Source organism: Muntiacus reevesi, chromosome 6, assembly GCF_963930625.1.
Source record: "Muntiacus reevesi chromosome 6, mMunRee1.1, whole genome shotgun sequence".
NCBI classification, from domain to species: domain Eukaryota; kingdom Metazoa; phylum Chordata; class Mammalia; order Artiodactyla; family Cervidae; genus Muntiacus; species Muntiacus reevesi.
The window spans coordinates 73,660,016-73,684,417 of record NC_089254.1 but is presented as its reverse complement, the minus strand read 5'-3'; the positions used below and the strand labels follow the sequence as shown (position 1 = coordinate 73,684,417).

The 24,402-nt window shown below is 42.8% G+C and overlaps 1 protein-coding gene across 3 annotated transcripts in view; it reads left to right on the top strand.

Annotated features, from left to right (window-relative positions):
• The window catches only part of HECW1 (HECT, C2 and WW domain containing E3 ubiquitin protein ligase 1), a 186,562-nt gene that overhangs the window by 65,820 nt on the left and 96,340 nt on the right, over nt 1-24,402 (top strand). For all 3 annotated transcript variants that reach the window (XM_065939400.1, XM_065939401.1, XM_065939402.1), the window contains exons 4-9: nt 296-438; nt 3,242-3,342; nt 5,186-6,505; nt 11,327-11,428; nt 16,647-16,797; nt 24,240-24,376. In XM_065939400.1, the coding sequence (XP_065795472.1) occupies nt 296-438; nt 3,242-3,342; nt 5,186-6,505; nt 11,327-11,428; nt 16,647-16,797; nt 24,240-24,376 (1,954 nt within the window). The remainder of the gene's footprint in view (nt 1-295; nt 439-3,241; nt 3,343-5,185; nt 6,506-11,326; nt 11,429-16,646; nt 16,798-24,239; nt 24,377-24,402) is intronic.

Below are 24,402 nucleotides of genomic sequence, written 5' to 3'. Positions count from 1 at the left end.
AACTAATATCCCACAATCCAAATGACCAAAAAAGAAAGAAAAGAACCTTATTCTTAAGCACTGAGGGGGTGTCTCATTGTGGCCATTATTAACTTCTGGAATAAACAGAGTTCACAGCCTTTCTAAAACCTTGAGATAGATAGAGATAGGTGGATATACTTAGGCTGGCAAGTAGAGAGAGAGAGAGATTGCTGTTGGGGTGTTTGACAGTGACATCATTCAAAGCAGAGGGACTGGGGATTGGCCACCCCTCACACCTCACAGTTAACTGATGTCATGTGTTTTTTCATTGCAGCAATTCAGCTTTGTGTCCTTGCCCACTGATGTTCTGGAAATTGAGGTGAAGGACAAGTTTGCCAAGAGCCGCCCCATCATCAAGCGCTTTTTGGGAAAGCTATCAATGCCTGTTCAAAGACTCCTGGAAAGACATGCCATAGGGTAAACTTTGACCAAGAGCTCTGTATCACTTAGGCATCAGCCAGTAGGCCAGGCCCAAGCAAGGCAACAATACAGCCTCATAGAGACTCAGACTGAAATACTGGTGTTGTATTTCCTTGACTTCTCCCGTTAACTGTGTTGTTCAAGCTATGATATTTTATTAAACAGACCCTTCTTTTTCCCCTTGTTTGTTTACCTCTGGTTACTTATGCACAACAGTAAAAATTCCTAAGATGCTAGTGAAAGAAGGCCTCACTGCAGCATGTTTTTCTGTACAGATAGAAATTAAAATTTGTTTTACCACGAAGAATATCATTTCATTCACATGCCTGTCTTGTGTGTAGGATTTAATCATTTGTGACATTTCCATAAAAAGATGAAATACTGGGTTACTAGACTAGAGTGCCTTAAAAAACGCTAGCATTTATAGAAAATGCTAGACAAAATGTGTAAAATTTTAAAAGTGTGAATCCTTATGAAACAACCACAATTATGCTGTTCACATTGTTTAGTTGTATATGACCTGCATTTTGTATCTTCTATATTCATGTCCATTCAATGTTCTTGGGACTTTCCTGGTGATCCAGTGGTTTAGATTCCATACTCTTAATGCAGGGGGCCCAGGTTCATCCCCTGATCAGGGAACTAAGATCCCACATGCCATGCAGTGCAGTCAAAAAATAAATAAATAAATAATATTCAGGGTTCTCATTAACCTCTGACCAGATAAAAATCCTTGTGCATAACATGCATTTCTACAGGTAATAGCAGCTATATTTGAAAACTTGTAGAGCTTTATGTGGTTTTCTGGTCATGGATATGCCTCAGTGCAATACTTAGAATGATACAAGGACATGTAATCAGAACCTATGGCAGAGAGTTGACATTTACGAGGCTACAGTTGTGTGTGAAACAAGATGTTTGCATTTTCCACTAAAACAAGAATATACATGAAGAACATAAAGCTGGCCATGGCACATAGGGACTAAATGATTCCAAACTGTTCATTTTTAAAATATCAAACTTTATTCCTTTTAAAATAAAGGCTGCTCGGGAGGTACCCTCGATTCCTTTGCCTGTAATATCCCAGTCCTCAGCCATCTGCCTTTTACTCTCTCTCTCCTCAAGTCCTCTACTCGTGCCCACCTCAGCTTCATATTGGAAGTATCACCGCTGCCTGGAACTCTTTACGTAAAGAATTCTTTACCAGTCTCATGCCCCCAGCTGGGTATAAGCTATTTAAAGACAGAGGTATGCATTACATGCTATGCATTACCTGCAGCACTTTTTACATTGCAGGGGCTCACGAAATATTTGTTGATAAAGTGGTCTCACTGTCTGATATTGTCTTTAGGCCTCCTCTGATTCCAACTAGGTTTGGGGTTCAGGATCTCTTTCTTATGGTCGTAGTAGACCTACCTCATAATATTGACCAAAGCCCTTGTCAATATTGTAGCTCATTCTAATTTTCCTGCATGTAATGCTTTATTTAGTGGACTTCCTAGGAACTCCAAATAGGAAACCAGGGCTTACCAAAGAGAAATGCTAAGTCAGTGGACCCCTGGGATATATGTTGTTTCACAGTGCTTGTGTTTTCTAGGAAGAAACATTGAAACACTCTTAGCCAGTGATTTACCTTTTTATTTGAATGTCACAAATGAATGAATGGGGTGAATATGTAATCATCTAAGTAACAACTGGTTTTGGAGTATGTCTTTGTTATTACTGGATAGAATGGATTTGTTCATTTCTGAATATCCCAGAGTAGTCACTCTTCCTATTTAGGCCAAGGGAGGGTATCTTGTATTTTGCTGAATCCGCATTGTTGATGAAACTATAATAGCAAACTATCAGATTGATTTCTCTCTAGATAATTGTCTTCCTAGTAATTAAAAATTGCCTTGGGTGAGCAGAGGGAATGGTGCCAGGGTCCACGGTGGAGTTTCAGTCTCTCTGTGGGACCCTGGAGCTGGTGTAATTGGAAGTCACAGGCCAGTGGACCCAGCCCACAAGTCTTGCTTTGCTGCTCTGCAGCAGGTCTCTTTCTGAAGCAGTCCACAGGGTCTCTGGGAATCAGGATTACATCCTTCTATAGATAGATAGATAGCAGTAAGTAACTAGCTAGCTAGATTATTACAAGACAAGCATCTGCTGCTGGCCCTGTTCTTAATTGAGGGCTTATTTGGAAAATGTCAACCTGCGCAGGAAAAGCAAGCAAAGGATATCCATGTCTTTTTTTCCTTCTTCTTTTTTTCTCTAAAACACAAGTTGGCAAACTTTCTGTAAGGGGCCAGATAGTAAATATTTCAGGCTGTGTAGGCCATATGGTTTCTGTCCCAACTACTCAGCTCTGCAACTGTAGCATGAAAGCAGCCCAGACAAGAAGTAAACTAATAAGCATGACTGCATTCCAATAAAACTTTTATTTGTGGAGACAAATTTGAATTTCATATCATTGTTACATGTCACAAAATGCTACTCTTCTCCTGCTCTTTTTCTAACCATTTAAAAATGTGAAAAGCCCATAGCATTATGAAAACAAATGATGGGCCAAATTTGGTCCATGGACTGTAGTTTACTGATCCCTGCCTTAGATTATTCAATAAGGATTTTATTGACGTTTTCATTACTATTGAGCAAATGTATTTTCCCATCTTTTCCTTAGGACCATCTTGTATGGTCCTGAGCAGACATCCTAATATCAGGGCCTTCCTGGCTTAGGTGCCTCACCTGCTGGCATAGTGTGTGGTCTTTAGGAGAACAGGTATTTACCAGATCTGTGATGGTGCTTATTTCCTTCTAGGGACAGGGTGGTCAGCTACACCCTTGGCCGTAGGCTTCCAACAGATCATGTGAGTGGACAGCTGCAATTCCGATTTGAGATCACTTCCTCCATCCACCCAGGTATTTTGGCATGTATTTCATGTGTTGTCCTAGCCTAGTGTCTTAGAGTGGTTCCTTTCTCCAAAATATAATAACCATGGTTCTCTCCAGACATGTCCTAGGTTTTGTGGTTCTCTACCTGTCTTCTCCATTTGAGGCCCAGAAGCCAGTGATCTGTTCTGCAAGCCAGGTTGCTATCCTCCTTTTTATTTTTATTTTTTGGTGGCACCACATGACTCATGGGATCTTAGTTCCCTGACCAGGGATTGAACCCGGGCCCCTGCAGTGGAAGCACGGAGCCCTAACCACTGAACTGCCAGGGAAGTCCCTGTTGTCCCCTTGATTGACAGCTCCTCTTCATTCCAGTGACCTAAAGGTAGAGGGTTAGACAGTGGAGTGGGGATTGACAAAGAGGTCAACATGGGTATGGAGCCATGTCTAACTTAACATTTTACTCCCAATAGCCTGGTGGCTCAGAGAGTAAAGAATCTGCCTGCAATGTGAGAGACCCGGGTTCAATCCCTGGGTCAGGAGGATCCCTTGGAGAAGGGAGTGGCTACCCACTCCAGTATTCTTGCCTGGAGAATTCCATGGATAGAGGAGCCTGGTGGGCTACAGTCCATGGGATCCCAAAGAGTCGTACACAACTGAGCAATTTACACTCACCCACACCCACACAGGACTTAACCAATAGATGTTGAATCATTGCATACATGAGTGAATAAATAAATGTGATACATATCATATTGTCAAGCTGTGGATTTTTACAATCTCACAGGAAAAATGAATATTGTAAATTGGACAGAAAATTTTTGAATCATCCCATGTTCAGTTTTTCAAGCCAAAACGTATTTCCAAATAAGATTGACAAGATGCCTCATAATCCCACTCCGACTCTTCTCTGGCAGCCCCCTCACAGGTAGAGATCATGCTGAGAATTGTGAGTTGCCACAACTTTATTAGCAACACATTTATGAGATGCCAGTAAAGCTAATAAGGCTTTTGGGAATCAGGGTCTGGAGTTTATCACTGCCCCCTCGTCAAACAAAAGTTGTGCTTTTCTGTGCCCAATCTACAAAGCAGATTGTAAGGAAAACACTTGACGGTTTCATTCTTTCACATCCAGCCTTTCCTACATCCTGAAAATAAAATTGATTCTTCCTTCAGTGTAGCAGTAAGAATAGCTTTACAGTGCACCAGAGAGATTGTTTTTCTTCAATGAGTGGATAGCACAAGGGCTTGAAATGGGAATCCACATCTGGAAGGGATCCAGTAGAGCTACTGGGGGAAGGCAGAGGTGAACCATGGTTGCTGCTCTGTGAATGGGTGCTTGGTATAGAGACCTGGTTTACTTTCCCACTTCAATATTCTCCAGATGTTGGGAGGCTTCCAGTCTGAGCCACTGAATGACTGTGGTTGCACCCTTTCCTTCTCTCTGGTCACCTCAGAACCCCATTCTGCCACACTGGGGGACTCAGCCATAGGAAACACTCTGAACTAGTATAATTAGCCCTGCCTGAACCCAGCAAGGACCTGTAAACCCACCTCTCATCTCTGAGGTCTTCCATATAACAGACATTATTGAGCATCTACTTTGTACCCAGAACAGGGGCAGCACTAGGATTTGGGCATTTTGACCAAAAAATGAAGTCCCTTGAAACAGAATTCTCAAATACATCGTGATTACAGATTTTCCTTAATATAAGGAGAGCCGTTTCTTACAGATGAGTTTTAGCAGAGCTTTGGTCCATGGGAAACGCTCATCAACCCCTCCATGCAATATCCTAAGGCAGAAATCCCTAACATGCTCACACGTCTTCGGGAGTAGACTAACACTGCAGTGACATTTTCTTCTTGTCCACAGATGATGAGGAGATTTCCCTGAGTACCGAGCCTGAGTCTGCGGAAATTCAGGACAGCCCCATGAATAACCTGGTGGCAAGCAGCTGTGGGGAGCCCCCTTGTGATGCATCAGAGCCCTCAGGGACCCCAAAGCCTGAGCAGCCCAGCCAGGGCAGCACTGTGGGCCCTCCAGGGATCGAGAGCCTGGAGCTTACCAGTCTGGTTGAGGCAGCACCAGGTACCACCGAGGCAGGAGATGATGGCACAGTCTCTGTGGGGCCTGAGGGGGCTGGGGAGCTGCTGGCCCCCGGGCCAGAGGACACAGAGCCCGCCTTAAGTGCAGAAGAACTGGCCGAGCGGTTGGACCTGGGAGAGGAGGAGGCCCTACCGGGGCTGCAGGAGGACGGTCAAGCCCCGAGCAGCCCTGGGGAGCCGGTGGCTGAGGAAGGGGCCACAGAGAGCCGGGCTGGGGGGCACGAGGAGGAGAAGGAGCAGGTGGAGGAGGAGGAGGGGGGCGTGTCTGCCCTGGGGCAGGGGGAGGACAGGCTGCAGCTGCGGGCGTCGGTGAAGAGGAAAACCAGGCCGTGCTCCCTGCCTGTGTCCGAGTTGGAGACGGTGATCGCGTCCGCCTGCGGCGAGCCGGAGACACCGCGGACCCACTACATCCGCATCCACACACTGCTGCATAGCCTGCCCTCAGCGCAGGGCGGCAGCGCGGACGAAGACGACGGCGCCGAGGAGGAGCCCACCCTCAAGGATGCCTCGGAGAAGGATGCGCTCAGCGAGGTGGACACGGTAGCCGCGGAGCCTCCTCCCCTGGAAGAGGATGGAGAGGCCCCCGAGGGGGCCACTCCAGGCACGGCTCCCCTAGGCCACTCGGGCTTGGCCAACGGCTCAGCCCCGGATGGCGACGCGCTCCCCAGCACGGGCAGCGAGAGCGACTCCAGCCCGCGGCAGGGTGGGGACCACAGCTGCTGCGACGCCTCCTGCTGCAGCCCGTCCTGCTACAGCTCCTCGTGCTACAGCAGCTCCTGCTACAGCGCCTCCTGCTACAGCCCCTCCTGCTACAACGGCAGCAGGTTCGCCAGCCACACCCGCTTCTCCTCTGTGGACAGTGCCAAGATCTCCGAGAGCACGGTCTTCTCCTCGCAGGACGACGAGGAGGAGGAGAACAGCGCCTTCGAGTCAGTGCCCGACTCCGTGCAGAGCCCGGAGCTGGACCCGGAGTCGGTGAACGGCGCGGGGCCGTGGCAAGACGAGCTGGCCGCCCCCGATGGGAGCGTGGCCAGAACCGTGGAAGGTCTGGAGTCCCCCGTGGCAGGGCCGAGCAGTCGGAGAGAAGGTTAGACCTCACACCCCATCAGAGTGAGAATAGGACCACCACGAGGGGGACGCAGGTCTCACCAACATGGTTTAAAACCAAGAGGGAGAGGATCAGTCCCAAATCAGGTTGCTGCGGCGGCCACGTGTGCCTGTCCTGTACTTCTCTGTGTGCATGTGTATATGTGTATGTCAGTATTCCAGACTGTGGGTAGCTGACACCCCACCACCGCTCAGATACACCCCAGGAATGACAGCTAGTTGGCTGTGAGCGTGTACTCGTATGTGTGCTTCTCTGTTCTAACTAATCACTGATGATAGGGTACATATTACCCTCCTTGACAGCAGCAAGAGCATCAAAGCTAGTACCAAATGATATGAGCAGAAAATGATCAACATTAAGTGGGTAATATGTCAATATCTGCTGACTTCCCACAACTTACGAAGATTAGCAATAAATGTTAATATAAGTGGAAGAACATTGGTATTACCTGTTTTAGAATTTAACCTGTGTACATACGAATATGTATAGCCTACATATATGTGTCATGATTTCTGTCTACTTGATTCTGTTATTGTTGTTGGTTTTGTTTTGTGTTGTTTTGTGGGATTGGAGAGCTCTTTTGGCTAATGCAAAGGAAGGATACCATGAATGTGTGAATCACTTTGTCTCCAGTAAGATTCTAATCCAACAGGTGCCCTTTTTAGTTTAAAAATGTATTCTGTGTCCTAACCAAAGACCTTTCTTCTTAGTCATGCCTGTGGAAGCATATATAAAGTTAACTTGCATTTCCTAATCCAGAATTGGGAACCACCTGCCAGTCAAGTGACAGTGACATTGAGGGAAATAACTTAAAAATCACATGATAATATGAAATAATTCAGCTGTTTTAAAAGCAAAAAATATAGATTCTGCTATTTTGCTGTTCTAATTTGTTTAAATTAGCCTCCAAACAACATGCAGTGGTATTGTCTCTAGATTGTAAGCTCATCAAGGGCCAGAATTCATATTTCCTTTATGTCTGCTAAGCAAATGCCTGGCACCTGCAAATTTTTATAGGAACGTACGTGAGTGTAAAAGAAATAATTTTAAGTACTTCAAAGTACCCAATTCTACATTCTGGAGAAAGAAGGGGTGAGCGAAAGTGGCACATAGGGTAAGGGAAGCCCAAGAAAACTGGTAACAAGGAAACCAGAGTGCCGTACTGTAAACCACACATACCGTGCAATGTGGAAAAGCATGCATGAGTGTGAGAATGGGGTGCACAACCCCTTTGTTTAATAGGGGTGTTTTGAGTCTCTTCTTTGTTCTAGGTCAGACACTATGTGTGGAAGGCACTCAATAATTACAATAAAATTAAAAATAAGTATATTAAAAGGCAATTTGGAACAACTGGGAGCCACCAGAGATGCTTCAGACCAAAGCTGGGAAAACTTTTTCCATAAAGGTCCAGATACTACACGTTTTAAGCTTTGTAGGTCAAGAGGCAAAACCAAAGCAACTCTTCTCATCAAAGGGGCGTTTTTTAAGAAAGAAAAAAAACATTTTACCTTTAGAAGTATAATAACCATTTTTACCCCAGAGCCACATAGCTACAAGTCTGAATTTATAGTCTGTCAATCTGTTGTAGCCAATGGGTTATATTTGGACCCATGTCTCCAGTGATAGGAGACAGTCCACACATGGGTAATAGAAACTTGACTCAGTATACATTGATATTTTGAAAAGGATATTGCCCATGCCTTTGAGGGTCTAACAGTTAGCAGTGGGGAAACCATCCCCTTTACCAAAAGGATGAAAAAGTTTTTCAGGGCCAGAGTGGAAGTCTATGTTTCTAAAGAAATTTTTAGATTCCTGAAATTTTTTGCAGATTGTAAACTCCAAAAAAGTTAAGAACATATGCTTCACTATAGTGATTACTAGGGGCAAAACAAGGATTCCTGGGAAGGACTGTTGATTTCCTGAAGGCTGTACCTATGCTGGCACATGACTTCCTACAGCCAGTTCTTCTCTCCCTTGGTAGGGAGTCCCCCGGCTAATGAAGTCAAAGTGGCGGATCTGTCCCCCACTCACCACCACGCTTCCAAGAGCACCCGCTCAAAAGCAACACGTATGCCTGATTATATGCACGTGTGCCCTCTTCTTCCCTCACTGTGACTCTGGAGATCGCAAATTCTTTCCTGAGGTTAGCCGAGGAAGGTGTACTGTACTCACACCCACGCAGGTGCGTCTGCGGCAGTTTGTGGAGGATGTCTTCATCTACTTTGTATTTCTTTTCCCTCCACGTGTGCCTCTTTTTTTAACCTCAAAATAAAATGATTTTTAAAAAACCTTCAGATCAAATGGAAAAAAAAAAAGGAACATAATGTGATTATGGGCAGCTTCCAAGGTAGCTCAGGGGTAAAGAATCTGCCTCCCAAATAGGAGAGGTGGGTTCGATCCCTGGGTTGGGAACATCCCCTGGAGAAGGACATGGCGATCCACTCCAGTAATCTTGCCTGGAAAATCCCATGGATAGAGGAGCCCAGCAGGCTACAGTCGATGGTGTCACAAAGAGTCGGACACAACTGAACAACTAAACAGCAACAACAGTAATGTGATTATGAGCTCAACCCTGTCATCAGGCTCCCCTGGGTTTATCTTCAATCTCCCCACTTCCCAACCATGACACTTTAGCCAAGTTACCTAACTGCTCCAAACCTCACGTGTAAACTGGGTGCAAATGTGGAACTTACCCTAAAGAGTTATTGGAAGGATTAACTGAGGTGATTCCTATGAAGTGCTCAGCCTCTGAGTGAGGGTTCTTCCAGGTAGATGAGCAGCAAGGCTCCCTTTTAAATTGGAATACGTTTCCTTCTCAGAAGTTCTAGCAGGTCTGACCCTTGCTTTGTGTTTGAGGTGAGGGGGATGGTGCGGAGCTGCAGCCTCATGCAGAGCAGAAGTGGCTTGCTTCCTCTTGCTTCCATCCCGTTGGCTGAGATGCATCAGTCACATCATTGCATTTGCTTGGGGTTCACGGGAAGGTGGGGTCAGCTCCATTAACCCGGCAAGCAACACTATTATGTTTCCACTAGCTTGGAGGAGTAATTAACCTGATTGGTTGAATTAATTACAAGGTAAGTCTCTTGTTTTTTTTTTTAACAAACTAAATTCAAAACACAGCAGCTGGTGACATAACAACTGTACCATTGTTTTTCTCTCTTTTGTTTTTTTTCAGTTTCTGACATTAAGCACATATAAATACTAACATGAGTGTTATATCCACTAAACACAGAGCCCAACTTTGGAACAGGAGTTAGTTTGCAAGGAGCTATATGCTGGCATGAGGGATGGGCACCTTCCTTGACTTTCCTTAGTCTCCAAGGACCCCAGGGGTGTGAGTCACACACCAGAGTTTGCACAAGAAATGATGTTATATATTTAATATTTAAATGTATTTAATATTTAAAAGGACACTTTGTTCCTGAATACATTTCTGTTTTTGTTTTCCAGTTAGCTCAAGCTGTTAGATGGCTAAATTCACTTAATTTCCTTCCTAATTAATTTCTGCTTATGTTTTTAAGTCAGTTCTATAGATCTAGAGCAAAAAGAAATAATCATCTTTTCCATGTATGGACACTCTGAGAAATATTTTTGAAATTTGAGCTCCCACAAATATCTTAACCACTGGTTTTCACAGTTCATCTCTTTTGGACCACGGAATAATGGGACACTTGGTATTTGCATCAACCATGGAAGGGCAAAAGGAGAAGCCTGACCTTCGTCCTTTGGCCAGTAGGGGCTATTGTGAGAAATCCAGGATGGGGTGCAATGGGGGTTACCAGTCTAAGGGCTGGCTCATGGCCTGAACTTTTCTAGCTCCTCACAGATCAAGAGCAATTGATTCTGATTATGTGACCCAAACTGCTGGTACTGGAGGCCCCTCCACATGCAGTGTTACCGAGACCTGAAGACATCATGAAATAGGAGCTCCATTTTAAAACACTGTTCAGTTCATCATAGGTCTGCCTGACAGTAACGTTAGCTGTCTATCATAATTGGGCCATGCATTCTATGGACATGTTTATTTCTAAAATTGCTCCATGTCTGTCTTTCTGCTTTGTTCTATCCCACTTCCATGTTTCAAGTTCTCCTGTCTCAGTCTTCCTGCCTCTTACCTACTTCCTTCGTCTCTTGTCTTTTCTCTTTCCAGAACACCCTGGTTTGTCTTCTTCTTCCTCAGAGTAATTTGAAACAATCACGAGATCCCACAGGTCCTTGGCTCCCCACCCCAGCCCCTAGGTGTCATACGATAAGAATTTACCTTCTTGGCCAATCAGTTCCTTAACCCCATCTTGAAATGGCAGCAGCTAAGAGTCTCATTCCAAACACAAAATCTGAAAGACGGCCTCTTGGCAGCCCTCAGATGAAATCTATCCGAAAAAGGAGCTGTCATTTTGCACAGTCTGCAAAATTTATGGGACCTTATAAATGCTGTTCTTCCCTCCAACAGGCCTGTTTCTTTTCCTGGGCTAATCTCAGGCTCTGCTTATTTTCTTCTAGGTCCCTGTCTGATGCCACCTTCCCCTCAAGAAAATTCAGGTCCCAGTCCTACCTGTTGGTCTGTTATGGTACAAATCAGAACCATTAAGTGTTTGACTACTTGAGTTCAAAAAAAAAAAAAGAGTTCCCTCTATTCACTCATTCATGAATGGTTCTGAATGTCACAAACTGACAACCAAAAAATCGATTGCCCACTCTTTGGGGTTTTTTCTTGCAGTAGTTTGTTTTACAGTCATGCTTTTTTGATGACATTGCCACAGCAATGAATGAATCTGAATATCTTGACTATCTTGTCCGTAGGTGAATGTCCTACACTCCATAATTCCCAGCCAGTAAGCCAGCTTCCTTCCTTGAGGCCTGAACATCATCACTACCCAACAATCGATGAGCCTCTTCCACCAAGTAAGCGTTAGTTTTGAAAATCTATGCCTTAATTCTTCCTATCAAATCTAAGCAGGTCAGTATGAACTTTGTATATAAACATCCAAACTCTTCCCCCACTCTGTACCTTACAGTGTGATCAAAAACCATTATGGCGCCTACCGTAAAAATTGTTTGGTTGGTGTTTTTGTCAGATGGTTTCAGGATGTGATCTCAAATAGATAACCCAGTATTTTCAGTAGCCCTCAACTTCTGAAATAGAGAGCATTTCTTTACAAGACTTGACTAGTCCTTGCAAACTGTTCATGACCCTTATTTCACAAATTTTACTATTTACTATTTAAAAGTTTTCAGTTCAAGATGGGATAATCCTATTATTCTCCATGGGACCATTTATGGTTCACGCATAAGACATTTCAACTTGCATTTTCCTTACTCTAAATTGTACCCATATGTGACAGCCGCAAATTTTTTCTACAGGTCTTGGAGGTTTCCAGGCAAAACATCATCTTTAGGGGTAGAATTCAATCACATTCTCCTGATAACTGTAATGTGTATTAATAATTATCTAGCTGGCTATTTGAACTTGGGAAAATCACTTAATCTCTTACAGACTCAGTTTTCTTATTTGTAAAATTTTAATTTTTTCATCTGCTAAGTGCTAGATTTGGATTAGATAGTCTCTAGATATTGTCCCAATGTAATTTGCCCTTATAATATTCCATTATTATGTTTGTAAGAAGGAACTGACACCCCAGATATTATATATTCACTTAGCATCACATATGTTCACAAATTCTAGAACATCCCTGTTTTGGTTTCAACTCATTTTTCAAGCAAAGATAACCTTTAAAATTTGATAAATTTTACAACTGCAGAATCTTTCCAGGATGCAAGGAATCAATGTTTCTTTACTTTCTTTTGCCTGTGCTTACATTAACCCAATACAGTTTTGAAAGAAGAAAGACTTATTCTTTAATTCATCTATTCTTGACAATATGATATATTTAACATTTACACCATTCTTCTCCTATTCAGTTGTATTTTATCAGTGATAAAACAGTGTTTTTAATGTGTGGACCAATTTAAAGAAACACTATATTTGTTGGAAGAGACCAAGATAGACATTATGTCCTTTAACCTTTGATGCCTGATTTCTTTCTTTATACATTGATTTATGGATATCCCATAAATGTCACTAGAGATACTTCTGACTTAGAAAAATACCTATAACATTTTCTCTCCAAGAAAGGAACATTTTGTCCACATCGAAAAACCTATCTGTGAGTGTGCACATGAATTGACCTTCAACCCATGCAAGAGTAATAACTAGTTATACATACAGATATTGTAAATGAGTATAATATATTCTGTTTTAAAGAATTGCTTTATATAAGCTGCTTTAGATAATGAAAATAAATTTCTTCCAGACAGGTTTCAATTTTCTGTCCATATAACACTGAAAAATATTAGAAAAGTTGGTAGTGAAGCTAACAGCTAAATTTTCTTAAATAATTTCACATGGCACATGGATGAATTCTTCCCTGATAGTTACTCATTGGATAAATATTTATTGAACACTTATCCTGTGTGAGGCACTATTCTAGGTAAGGCAAACAAGTGAAGATCCCTGCCTTCAAGGAGCTTTACAGTCTAGACTGGCAGAGACAGATAATAAAGAATAAAAAGAATAAATGATAAATAATGCAGCACATTAGAAGGTATTAAGTGCTGTGAAAAAGCAAAAACAGAACAGGGGAAGGAGGATCTGGAGTGTATATTGATGGCCAATTTTCCATTTTAAATAGAGTGGTTGGGTACACTTTATTGACAAGGCAACATTTGAAGCTAGACTTAAAGGTGGTAAGAGAGTTGTCCACCCAAGTATTGGGAAGGAAAAACTTTCTGAGCAAATAGAACAGCCTGCCTGGTGGGCTTGAGAAACAGCAAGAAGGTCAGTGTGTCTGAAGCAGATTTAGGAAGTGAGGAAGCAGCAGGTAAAGAGATCTATCAGGGGCCCAGATCACTCACATAGGACTTTGTAGACCACTTAAGGGTTTGGCTTTTATTCTGGATGAAAGGGGAACATTGTAGGTTTCTGAGCAGAGACTTGACATTGTCTGACTTAGGACTTAACAGTTTTTCTGTGTTGACATTAAATTGTGAGGAAAAAAAAAAATAGAAGCCTGAGACCCAGTATAAGGTTCTTGCAGGTGAAAAACAGTGGTGGCTTGGGCCAGCAGGGAGCAGAGCAGGTGAAGAGAAGTGGTCAGATTCTGGACAGATATTGTTTTGTTTTGTTTTGTTTCCATTTATTTTTATTAGTTGGAGGTTAATTACTTTACAATATTGTAGTGGTTTTTCTCATACATTGACATGAATCAGCCATGGATTTACATGTATTCCCCATCCCGATCCCTCCTCCCACTTCCCTCTCCACCCGATCCCTCTGGGTCTTCCCAGCGCACCAGGCCCGAGCACTTGTCTCATGCACCCAACCTGGGCTGGTGATCTGTTTCACCCTCGATAATATACATGTTTCGATGCTGTTCTCTCGAAACATCCCACCCTCTCCTTCTCCCACAGAGTCCTAAAGTCTGTTCTGTACATCCTGGGCAGATATTTTGTGGGTAGGTTTGCTGACAGATTGGATATGATGTACGAAATAAAGAGAAGGGTCGAGAGTGACCTCAAGAGTTTTAACCTGGATTTAATTGAGACAGAAAAGGAAGGCTGCAGATAAAGCAGGTTTGTGTGGAAAGAGCTGAAATTTGGTTTTGATCGTGTTATAATTGAAATGTCATCCAGGAACTGATGTCAAGAAGGCAGTGAGATGTGACAGAAGTTCAAGAGAAAGGCTCAGACTATAAACATGATATTGCACTTGTTAATGTGAAAGTAAAATTTATAGGTTTTATGAGTGTAATAATTAAAATAGGATACATTATTAGGCTCTACATTGTTCTTAGACTTCATGGAAAATATATAGTATAATATATAACAGATCCCTCTATCACAAATGAATGGACATACATGAGTGACTACTATCCCAAGGTCATCCATAAAGGTATCCTTTTCAGGAGTCTGTTTTGGTATCACAAAGCCAAGTGCATTGGACATGCTGAGGCTGAAGTTCCATTCAGAAATTTTCTCTTAAAGCAATATGGTTTATACAGTATTTGAAAGTAAATTCTTTACAAAGCAACCCAGAAAACCCACTTATAATCTCTAATTATGCTTAGCTATTATTTTCTGAATATTTATGAGAGGTTTAATTAGCCCTCTGCCTTCCACATGTTTAATATATTAACAAAAGGGCCTGTCTGTCTGGCTTGACATTCTTTTCCATGAGTGATTTGGAAATACTGAAACTCATAAAAATGATCATTATCATTGCACCATACTTCAGTTCTTTTCCTTGGAGAATCCATGAGACTGGAGTCTTGTCTTTGAAGGAATCCTTCCTCTACTACAGGTCACCTGGAGGGCAGGGATGTGTGTTAGTCAGCAATGTGTCCTCAGGACCTGGCCTGATCTCTAGTTCATAATGAGTAAAAGGAGGTGTTTGTTCAAGTGAATGAAGTAGCATGATACTCTTCAAAGGTTAACACTCATTCTTTGTTGGATGACAGTCATGTTGGGTTCTTTTAAAAAAAAAGCCCAAGCTGCTAGTTTGGGAATCACTGAAATTTTTTAATGTTTGGCTTGCAATTAATTACTCAGTAGTTACACAAATACACAATTCCATCAATGAGCTAATTAACATTTACAACTAACAGTTGACAACTGAATCATTTAGTAGTTAAATTTAATCAAAACCTTCTAGAATATATTTATACAGCCTGACTATATTTTTTTTTTCAATTTGTCTTATAAGCTGAATTTGATATTTTCTGGTATTTTAGATTTCCTCGGGCATTATTTGGCAGTCCCTCAGGTAAATGTCAAACATAAACCATAATGTTCACAGACAGATAAACCATGCACATATCAAACCATAAATAAACCAAATATATTTTTTCATTTTAAAAACAATTGAGAGTTGCTATGTCATTACCTGAATGATACTTTTTCAACAGAATTGTTAAATATCTGACCTACTCCCAAAAGCTATGGCTTTTCTCATTTAAAAGGCTGAATAGTTTTCCTCATTTGCGGTCATTTCTGCATTTTTTTCTTTAGTGTAACTCATTTTTCAGCATAACTTTATCATGAAGCTGTTATTTCCACCACATTTTTACATGTGGACTCTAAAAGCTTTGCCCATCTCGGTACCGCAGACATTAAGCTCATCTTCGTTAAGCTCAGGTGTATACACGTGACTCCCAGCTCTCTCGGTTTTCAGGATTTTTTTCATCCTATCACCCCAGTCCGGCCCCGACGTATATCATGGACTGTATCATCTGTGCTTCCACCTTTTAGTTGGTTGCTATTGTTTAAATTTGAGAAGTAAAGAATTTATCTTTATCTTGGGCTCCCTCTACTGTTTGGGATGGCTATTTATCAACAAAGAGATACATAAAAAGCTTGATGCTAGTTAATAGTCGTGATCGGTTTTGTTTTGGTTGAGAAATATTTTCCAGCCACAGATAGGTTGAACATAAACTATGAATTCACAGCTTATCAAAGGATGGTTTGAATTTAGTTTCTAATGGTCAAATCTTTCCATTCTTTCTCTCAAGAGGTGATCAATTAAGGCTGTGACCTGTTAGAGATTATAGGAAGCTGCACCTACATGCAGTATTTTAGAACTGTAGTCAAACCTGGTTTTAAGAGGAGCCATAATTCCTTCCTAACCAGCCATCCTCCATCAGATTTAACAAAGAAAGGACTTTTTTCAGCATCAGAGTGTCAGCTTTTGCTGGAGGACATTTCCAATCTTCCAGCTGTCACTTGGTAGCCAAGAAAATTGACAAGATGGAATTTTTTAAAGAAGGAAATAAATATTTGACTTTGTCTTTAGAAATTGTTAGAATTTTAACATAGGTCATGTCTGAGGAACCCCAGTTACTGTCTCAAATGGTCCGGCAGAGAATCAGCATCCCATGGGCTCTTTCCTGGCACACCAACTTCCATGCCAATGCCTCAGAGGTCACGCAGGTGCTCTGGGCAGTTCTTGGTCTTCGGCGAGTCACCAGCAGTGAGTTCTACCCGCAGAAGACCTGGAAGTGCTTATCTGTTTCACATGGCTCCGTAGTTTGTCCTTGATTTTTCTTTTTGCCTTTTTGTCACGCGCTAGACTGGGAAGCTCGCATTGACAGCCACGGGCGGGTCTTTTATGTGGACCACGTGAACCGCACGACCACCTGGCAGCGTCCCACAGCAGCAGCCACCCCCGACGGGATGCGGAGGTCTGGATCCGTCCAGCAGATGGAGCAGCTCAACAGGCGGTGGGTGACCAGCATGCAGTGAGCCCCTAGAAACCACGAAAGGGGAAGGGGCGATTAATGAAATTCCCTCTTAGACTTCTCTGCTCAGATTGTATGAGGAAACTGCAAAATAATTAGCCAACTCATAGTTAGGACTTGGAAAGCTACATTTATAATTCAGTGGCAGGACATCAGCTAAGCCTGAGTGTCATTTAAAGATGGGGAGTCCTCTGTACACCTTGATGGCCCAGGCTCAAACACAGGTGTTCTTAGCCAGGGGCTCATGGACCACCCCCCACCCAGGTATTCACTGAGGGTGTCAATGTTCTGGGAACTGTCCAGAAACTGTAAGCAAATTATACATGGATGCACATTTTTCTGCCAGACATTCATATCTGTCATAAGAATCTCAAACAGGTCTGGAACACAAACAGTTTGGAAACAGTTTGAAAACATTCCAAGGATAGGTTTAACAGAATACTAAAAGCTGCCTGGAGAAAAAGCTGTCTCATAAATTGCTATATTCATGCCTACTCCAGTCCCATAATTGCTACATACTCAGAAATATACATTCTTAAACAGCTTTCATTATAGAAAATGAAATATTTAAAAATACTTTTTGAGAATTGTTTTGTCTAAAGCATAGGCCCTTTGCTAGTTTTTAGTAAGTATGTAAAGATGTCATTTTGTTTTCAACATGCAAATGAAACCCTCAATAGCATCTGTCCCATGTTGTAAGCTAGTACGAGCATCATACTCAACATCTTACTCCTTTAAGATCAGGGCAATGGCTCTTGGATATTTTTAGTAGCCAGGAATGCAAACTGCAGGCTCAACTTCGTTTATATCCACCTAATGTCTTGCTAGCGTGAAGTAAAGAAGAAAGGTAGAGAGGGACAAGAAAGAATAAATAATTAGACTTGGGGGACACAGCTATGGATAACAAACAGAAAAAATGTATACTACAGAAAAAAATGGACAATTTAACACTCTTAAACAAAAAAAAGTTGAACTTCTAGTTACTGCTGTTGTAGACAACATGAGTTAGTCACTCAGTCGTGTCCGACTCTTTGTGACCCCATGGACTGCTCTGTCCATAGGATTCTCAAGGCAAGAATACTGGAATGGGTTGCCATTTCCTTCTCCATGTTGTAGGCAGAGGAGGATGCTTTAGGTGAAAATCGCGAGGATTCTTTTATCACACGAGCATTTGAAGACACTTGCTTTCCATTTTTCCCCATCAATAGCCAAGTGTCATTAATAAGAACCATAAAGCATTTTCATTGGCAGCGTATTTCTCTAGTCATTCCCACGGAAAGAAATCATATTACAAGGAAGAACATGTTATATATAAAGTACCAAAAGCCATGGGAGTGTCCTCTCATGGTGACTGCAACTAAAAATGCAGGGAACACAGCAAGCTCATTTTACATAGAGATGCCATAGGCAGAAATAGCCTCAAGGTCTGTCTTGCCAGATGGATAATTGAAAGTATTTATCAGACTAAGAAACAGGGAGAGCACCATCAGGCTATATCTATGAAAGTTCCGGTTGAAACACTAAGACAAAACAGAAGCAGAAGTAAACACCTTGACCCATGACACAAAAATACGTGGAAGTTTGTTCATGACGTTCAGATTGTATAATAGAAAAATGAAACCAAATCCAACCTTAACCAGGTCTCTAGAGAAGTGTGCAGGCTTTGGTGTATAAAGCCCTGTGCCCTGCAGTGGAGCTGAACATGCTGAGAAAAGCCAGACTTTGATGAACAGGAAGCTGTATTTGCTGCATCCATTTGGACAGATAAAGAAATGGAGCAATTTGAGAAAGTGCTTATTTCTTGTGAAAAATCCTACCTAGGGAAACTTAGATAACCTTGAGATAAGTATCCAGGCTCTTCAATGCTTATTTTAGCCTATTGCCTTCAAGCACTTAAAATTTTTCAGTGATTTGGCCTGATAACAGCAGCCACACAAAGTATACTGTCAGTCTTTTATCCATTGCAGATGTGACCACACATAGGGGGCATTTGTTTGATAACCTGCAGTTATCAGGAGAAATTGACACCTGTCACTGTCTCATAGCAAAATGGAAAATACTTCTCAGTGTTGGAAGAAGGAGTTTCTTTTTACTTCTGGCAGGGTAATTGTGAAAGGCAAATGTTTTGTGCAAAGAGATGTGCACTGCAAAATAAGGAGTTGAAAAAGTAGCATGCCGTGACCACGTGCCCTCAGCCACTCCCCAAGTGGCCTTGGTGGCGTTGCCCCATGCTCCTACTGCAAGGGAGCTCCTACTGCTCATTACCTGCCTTCCATCTGGCACCTGTCTCCATCCTACAAAGATCCAAACCTAATGTTGTATGGTCCCTGAAACCTCCCCAGAGCCCTCCACATGGAGCCAGTGGCTGCCTCCTCTGCAGCCCTGTTACTGATGGGGCACCATGCCTTACCTTCTTTCTCATTCTTCTGTGTCCCTCCTCCCAGTGGCTGGATAGGGCCAGAGTTTACCAGGACTCAGTACAAGACAATTTCCCAAGTTAATTCCTGCACTTTCAGAATATCCTGAATGAACTGTCTCTTCCTTCTTAACAAATACTTCTCAAACAAACCAAAAATATAAATACGTAGTCTGATTTTTAATAGTCAACTCAAGTTTGATGTTTTAGTTATCTGGATAAAATTATACTGTGGAGAAATGAAAGTCTTAAATATGAAAAAAAAAAAAAAAAAAAAGATCTTATAATCTTATACCCCAAGGATTAGCTTTTTTAAAAGATTAAACTGTCTTCAAGTTTTCAAGTTCCATATGCACAGTTTTTGTATATTTAAAATGATGATATAGTTTTATACTCATTTTTCACTTACTACATTATTGGCATTTTCATATTGCTACATAATCTTAAAGTTATCACTTAAATGATAGTGTTCCAATGAACGAATGTAATTTAGTTAATTTGTCATATTGTTGGATATTTATTTTTATCACTATTTTCTGTAAGACCCAAGGGCATGTAAAATGTTTGGATTGTCTTAGCATGTTTCCTTTGGGTTATATTCCCAAAACAGCAGGCCAAGGGAGATCTCTGTGGTTTTAGTATTTGATATCAGTGTTTAAGTATTTTTTAAAGTGATTCTGCAGATTCACTCTGCCAGCAATGGTACCCTCCCTTCCTTATCATCCTTTGGTGGGTTTTTACTGACTTAAGCAATTCTCCTGTTTTGGTGCATCTTACATTTCACTTCATGGAGGAAGGGTCTACTTCTGCTTCCATGAGCTCTTTTACAAATTTTAGCTGCTCCTGTGAGAATTGTCTGTTCTATAAGCTTAGTTTGTTTGGTTTTTGTTTCGTTTGTTTTGGCGTAGCTCCTGAAGGGTTGTTTTTTTTTTTTTTTTTTCCCTTCTGGTTTGATTTTGTGTGTGTTCCTCTGTGTGTCCATTTACAAATTAGACATTCCAGCTGACTTTCTTATCAGTTTCCATAAACTCTATGCGATATAAATATTTAACCTTTTACTGAAGAAATAAAAGGTGAGGGGGATATTGAAGGACTCTTCTTGATGAAATAGAAGAGAAGTAGCTCTCCGACCCCCTCTTTCATCTTCAGATCAAAGAGGGCCTCTGAGGCTACAACCCTGCCCTTGCTGGGTGATCCTCCGTGAGTTGCTGTGTCCTGCTTCTCCAGGACCGTCCCTTCTCCAGCAAAGGCCAGGGGTGGGGTCTGGCACTTGGGTTTTGAGGCTGCTGACTTAGTAAAGTGTGGGATACCACAGGTCCAACCAAGGACATGTGGAGCAGGTTGTGAAATTTCAGACATTTTTATCAAATAAGGTTATATTAACTCATTAAAATTCTCTTCTGCGGTCACTGCACTTTGGGAAGGAAAAGAGAGGCCACACCGTGAGGTTTGTCTAAGCCCTGTTCCAGGTGTCTGTTGCTGAGGAACAAACCACCCCAGACTTAGAGGTGTAAACACCAATAATTGATTATTAGCACCATTGTCATCATCATCGTCATTCTCTCTCATGGTTATCGTGGTGGGCTGAGTTCAGTGAGGCCCTTCTCGGGATATCTCATGGTTTCAGTCAGAGAGGGTGGCTGGGCTGGAGACTCAACATATCTAGAGGGGGATACCGGCTGTTGGCTGGGACCCCAGCTGTGGCTGTTACCCAGGGCACCTCCATGTGGACCTTCCATGTTGCCTGGGCTTTCTCACAGCATGGCTCCTGTATTCCATCACAAGTTGTCACTTTCATTATTGTCTATTGGTCCAGGAAGTCACAAGACCTTCCCAGCTTGAAGGGGAGGGGACATTGATTCACCTCTTAATATTAACAGGAGAATGGCAAGATTCTGGAAGAGCCTGTGGACTAAAAAATATAGCTGAGTCACTTTTGGAAAGTGCAGCCTTCCTTGAGCCACTTAGGGGAGCCTCTGACAGCAGGTCCTTTGGTCTTTGGCAGGCCTCATGCCTCCCCGAGGTCAAGGTTACACCCTCGGGCAGCTTATCACTGAGTAACCCCCCACCCCTGCCAAGGCTGCACTACTTGAGTCCCAGCAAGAACTCAGGAGCATCACAGACAAACAGCCTGCACCTTCCCTACATCCCCCCTGCCACAGACATGTGGGGGCTAAACACACATAAGCCTTTCTCTCTCTCTGAGTCTTTGCTCATTCCTGCCCTTCCACATTTTCTCATAAGAGGCCACAGGAATGCCTCCCAGTAATAGCTGCAGGCAAAGCCATCATTCTGCCAGGTGTCAGGAGGGAGTGGCTGAGATTCCTTAGATAAAATAAAACCTCAGAGCCGTGAGTATGTAGATAATACCATCTGAAGATTTGTTACAAATACAGATTTCAATTTTGCTCCAGTTTCTGTAATTATAATAATCACCCAGATTATCACTCTGGCAGGTAGTCTGGAAACCACACTAGAAAACAAAACTCCTTTTTATTTTATTTATGTATTATTTTTGGCCAAACAGCATGAAGGATCTTTGTTCCCCGAACAGAATTAAACCCCTGCCCCCAGCAGTGGAAGTCTTAACCACTGGATCACCAGGCAAGTCCCCAGAACGTCTCTTTAAAGGTCAAAGAAAGGTCACTGGTCTTCGGAATGCCACCACAGAAGACCCCGTCTGTGTGACAGTATCTCCCGTGCCCCTACCTTGGATTGCACTGGCTACTCGCTGCTGCCCAGATGCTGGTCCCCCTTCTCTTCACACTTCTTCCACCACTGCCACATCTCTTCTCTGAGCACAAGACCTGTATAGCAATGCTCCCCTGACTATGGTCGCTGGTGTGACCTCTGGAACCTCCAGGTCAACCTGTCCAAATCCACACTAAAATCTTCCTGCCAACCCGCCCATCCCACCTGGTCTTCCTCATGGCTGTTGCCTCCACCCACCTGCTCTAAATGGAAGCCCTCCTTTCCTCTTCTCCAGCTTCCATATCCAGGCTCCAAATCCTGTTAAGTCTACACATAAAGTTATTACAGCTTGGCTGCTAAAGATCTCTTAAATTCAGTCCCTTCTCTCATTCCTACTGTGCCAGGAGGAAAAGGGAGGCAGAATTCCTGTCCTGTGCCCCAGTGGGCTGAGAGACATCAGGCAAAGTCAAGGTCATACAGGACGGAGGAAGGAAGCAAAGCAAAGAGGATCAAGACAGCTGGACACCTGCATACAAAACACAGTGAGGTGTAGGCAGGCAGGTATACTTTAGGTAGAGTCTAGTTTAGGCAGGTGTAGTTTAGGCAGGCAGGGAGGTTTAGGTAGGTAGGCGTAGGTGATCTTAGCATCCCTACAATATGTGGGTGTTCCCCTCCCCCGGCAGCATCCTAAGAGGCCAGCATGATACACCACGCCTGCCTGGGTTCAGGCTTCAGCATCCCCAGCCTGGAGCAATGCGGTAGTTCTCAGCTGCTCTCCCCGACTCCAGGCTCATCTCCTCCCATGCACTGCACGTAGGTGGGGGTCAGTGTAGAGCTGAATCTGCCTCTTTCTCAGCAGCTGTCCAGTCCCTACAGCAGCAGTTCTCAAAGTCAACCCCTGGACCAGCAGCAGCCGCTGCATCACCCAGGAACTGGTTAGAAATGCATGTTCTTGCGTCCCATCACTCCATCCCCAGACCTACTGAGTCAGAGAGACTCCGGGAGTGGAGCCTGGCAGCCTGTTTTCACCAGCCCTGTAAGTGATTCTGATGTAGCTCGAGTTGGAGACTCTGGGCCTCGAGAACAGTGTTCCAGCCAGTGCTGGGCACCTGCTGGGTGCTGTCTGCCACTGTGCTGGTTCCCTGGCCCTGCCCAGTGCCTCCACATCCTGGTGCCGCCACCAAGCTTCTCAGAGTTCTCTCAGATTCTATTCCCTCTGTGCACCTCCCCTCCAAGCTCCCTGATAAGTCCACACGCTGGCTTCAGAATATATGGGCCTCGGGTGTTTCCTGTCCCTGTCCGTAACTCTCGTACACGTGGGGCGTCATGTTCACATCACCAGAGTCATGGTCTCCGTGCCTTTCCCTTTTTTGCTCTGTCCTGACTCTGAGTGTTCAGAGAGTAAGATCATATTCCAGTCTTCTCTTTGGTCTGAAAGTCCGGCATAGTGCAGGCCCCATTGGAAGAGTCAGTGAATATTTAGCAAGTGCCCAGTTAGGTGACTGACTGGCCTACTGACGAATTCTCCAACTTGGGAAGAAAACTCAAGGGAAACTTCATATTAAGCTGAAAGCATTCATTTGTCTGCCAGTGTTTTTTTTTTTAATTTTTAAAAATGTTATTTATTGAAGTATGATTGATTTATGATGTTGAGTTAATTTCTACTGTACAGCAAAGTGATTCAGCTCTACATATGTGTGTGTATATATATATATATATATTCTTTTTCATTATGGCTTATCACAGGATATTGAATATAGTTCCCCCTGCTATACAGTAGGCCCTTGTTGTTCAACCACTCTATATATATTAGTTTGCATATTTTAGTATATAATCTTTGCACACTCCTTCCTAGTCATATCAGTTAACTGTCAAATGAAAACAAGTGAGTAGAACTTTTAGTTTATAGACTTATCACAATCAACGAGAGGTGATTTAATATCTTAATTGTAATATTTTTAAGTTCCTTCCCACACCATTATTTTAGAATCAGTCCAATTTCATTTAATCAGTCCAATTTCATTTAATGCAGGCTATTTTTTATAATAATTTTTTGTGTGTTGATTTTTTTTTAAGTCACCATACTTGAAACTCATCATAGCTTGCAAAACAAAATGAAGTCAAATCACCTAGAAATACTTGTCTTGCAAATTGTCTTAAGTATCTTGGGAAATTTTTGAGCACTTCTCTCCTGACATTTCTTGACATCTAAGACAGTTCTTTACCGATTTCCCCACTTACATGACTCAGAGCATCAGCCCCTCAACAAGCCAACAAACCAAAGTTAACTCCTGTCTTTTCACTTTCTGATGCAAAGGTATCAAAATATTCAGCGAACCATTGCTACAGAGAGGCCTGAAGAAGATTCTGGTAGCCAAATTTGTGAGCCAGTTCCAGCAGGAGGTGGTGGAGGAGGTGGCGGGAGTGACTCAGAGGCTGAATCTTCGAGCTTAGGTATGGCCAGCGGATACCCATGGGAT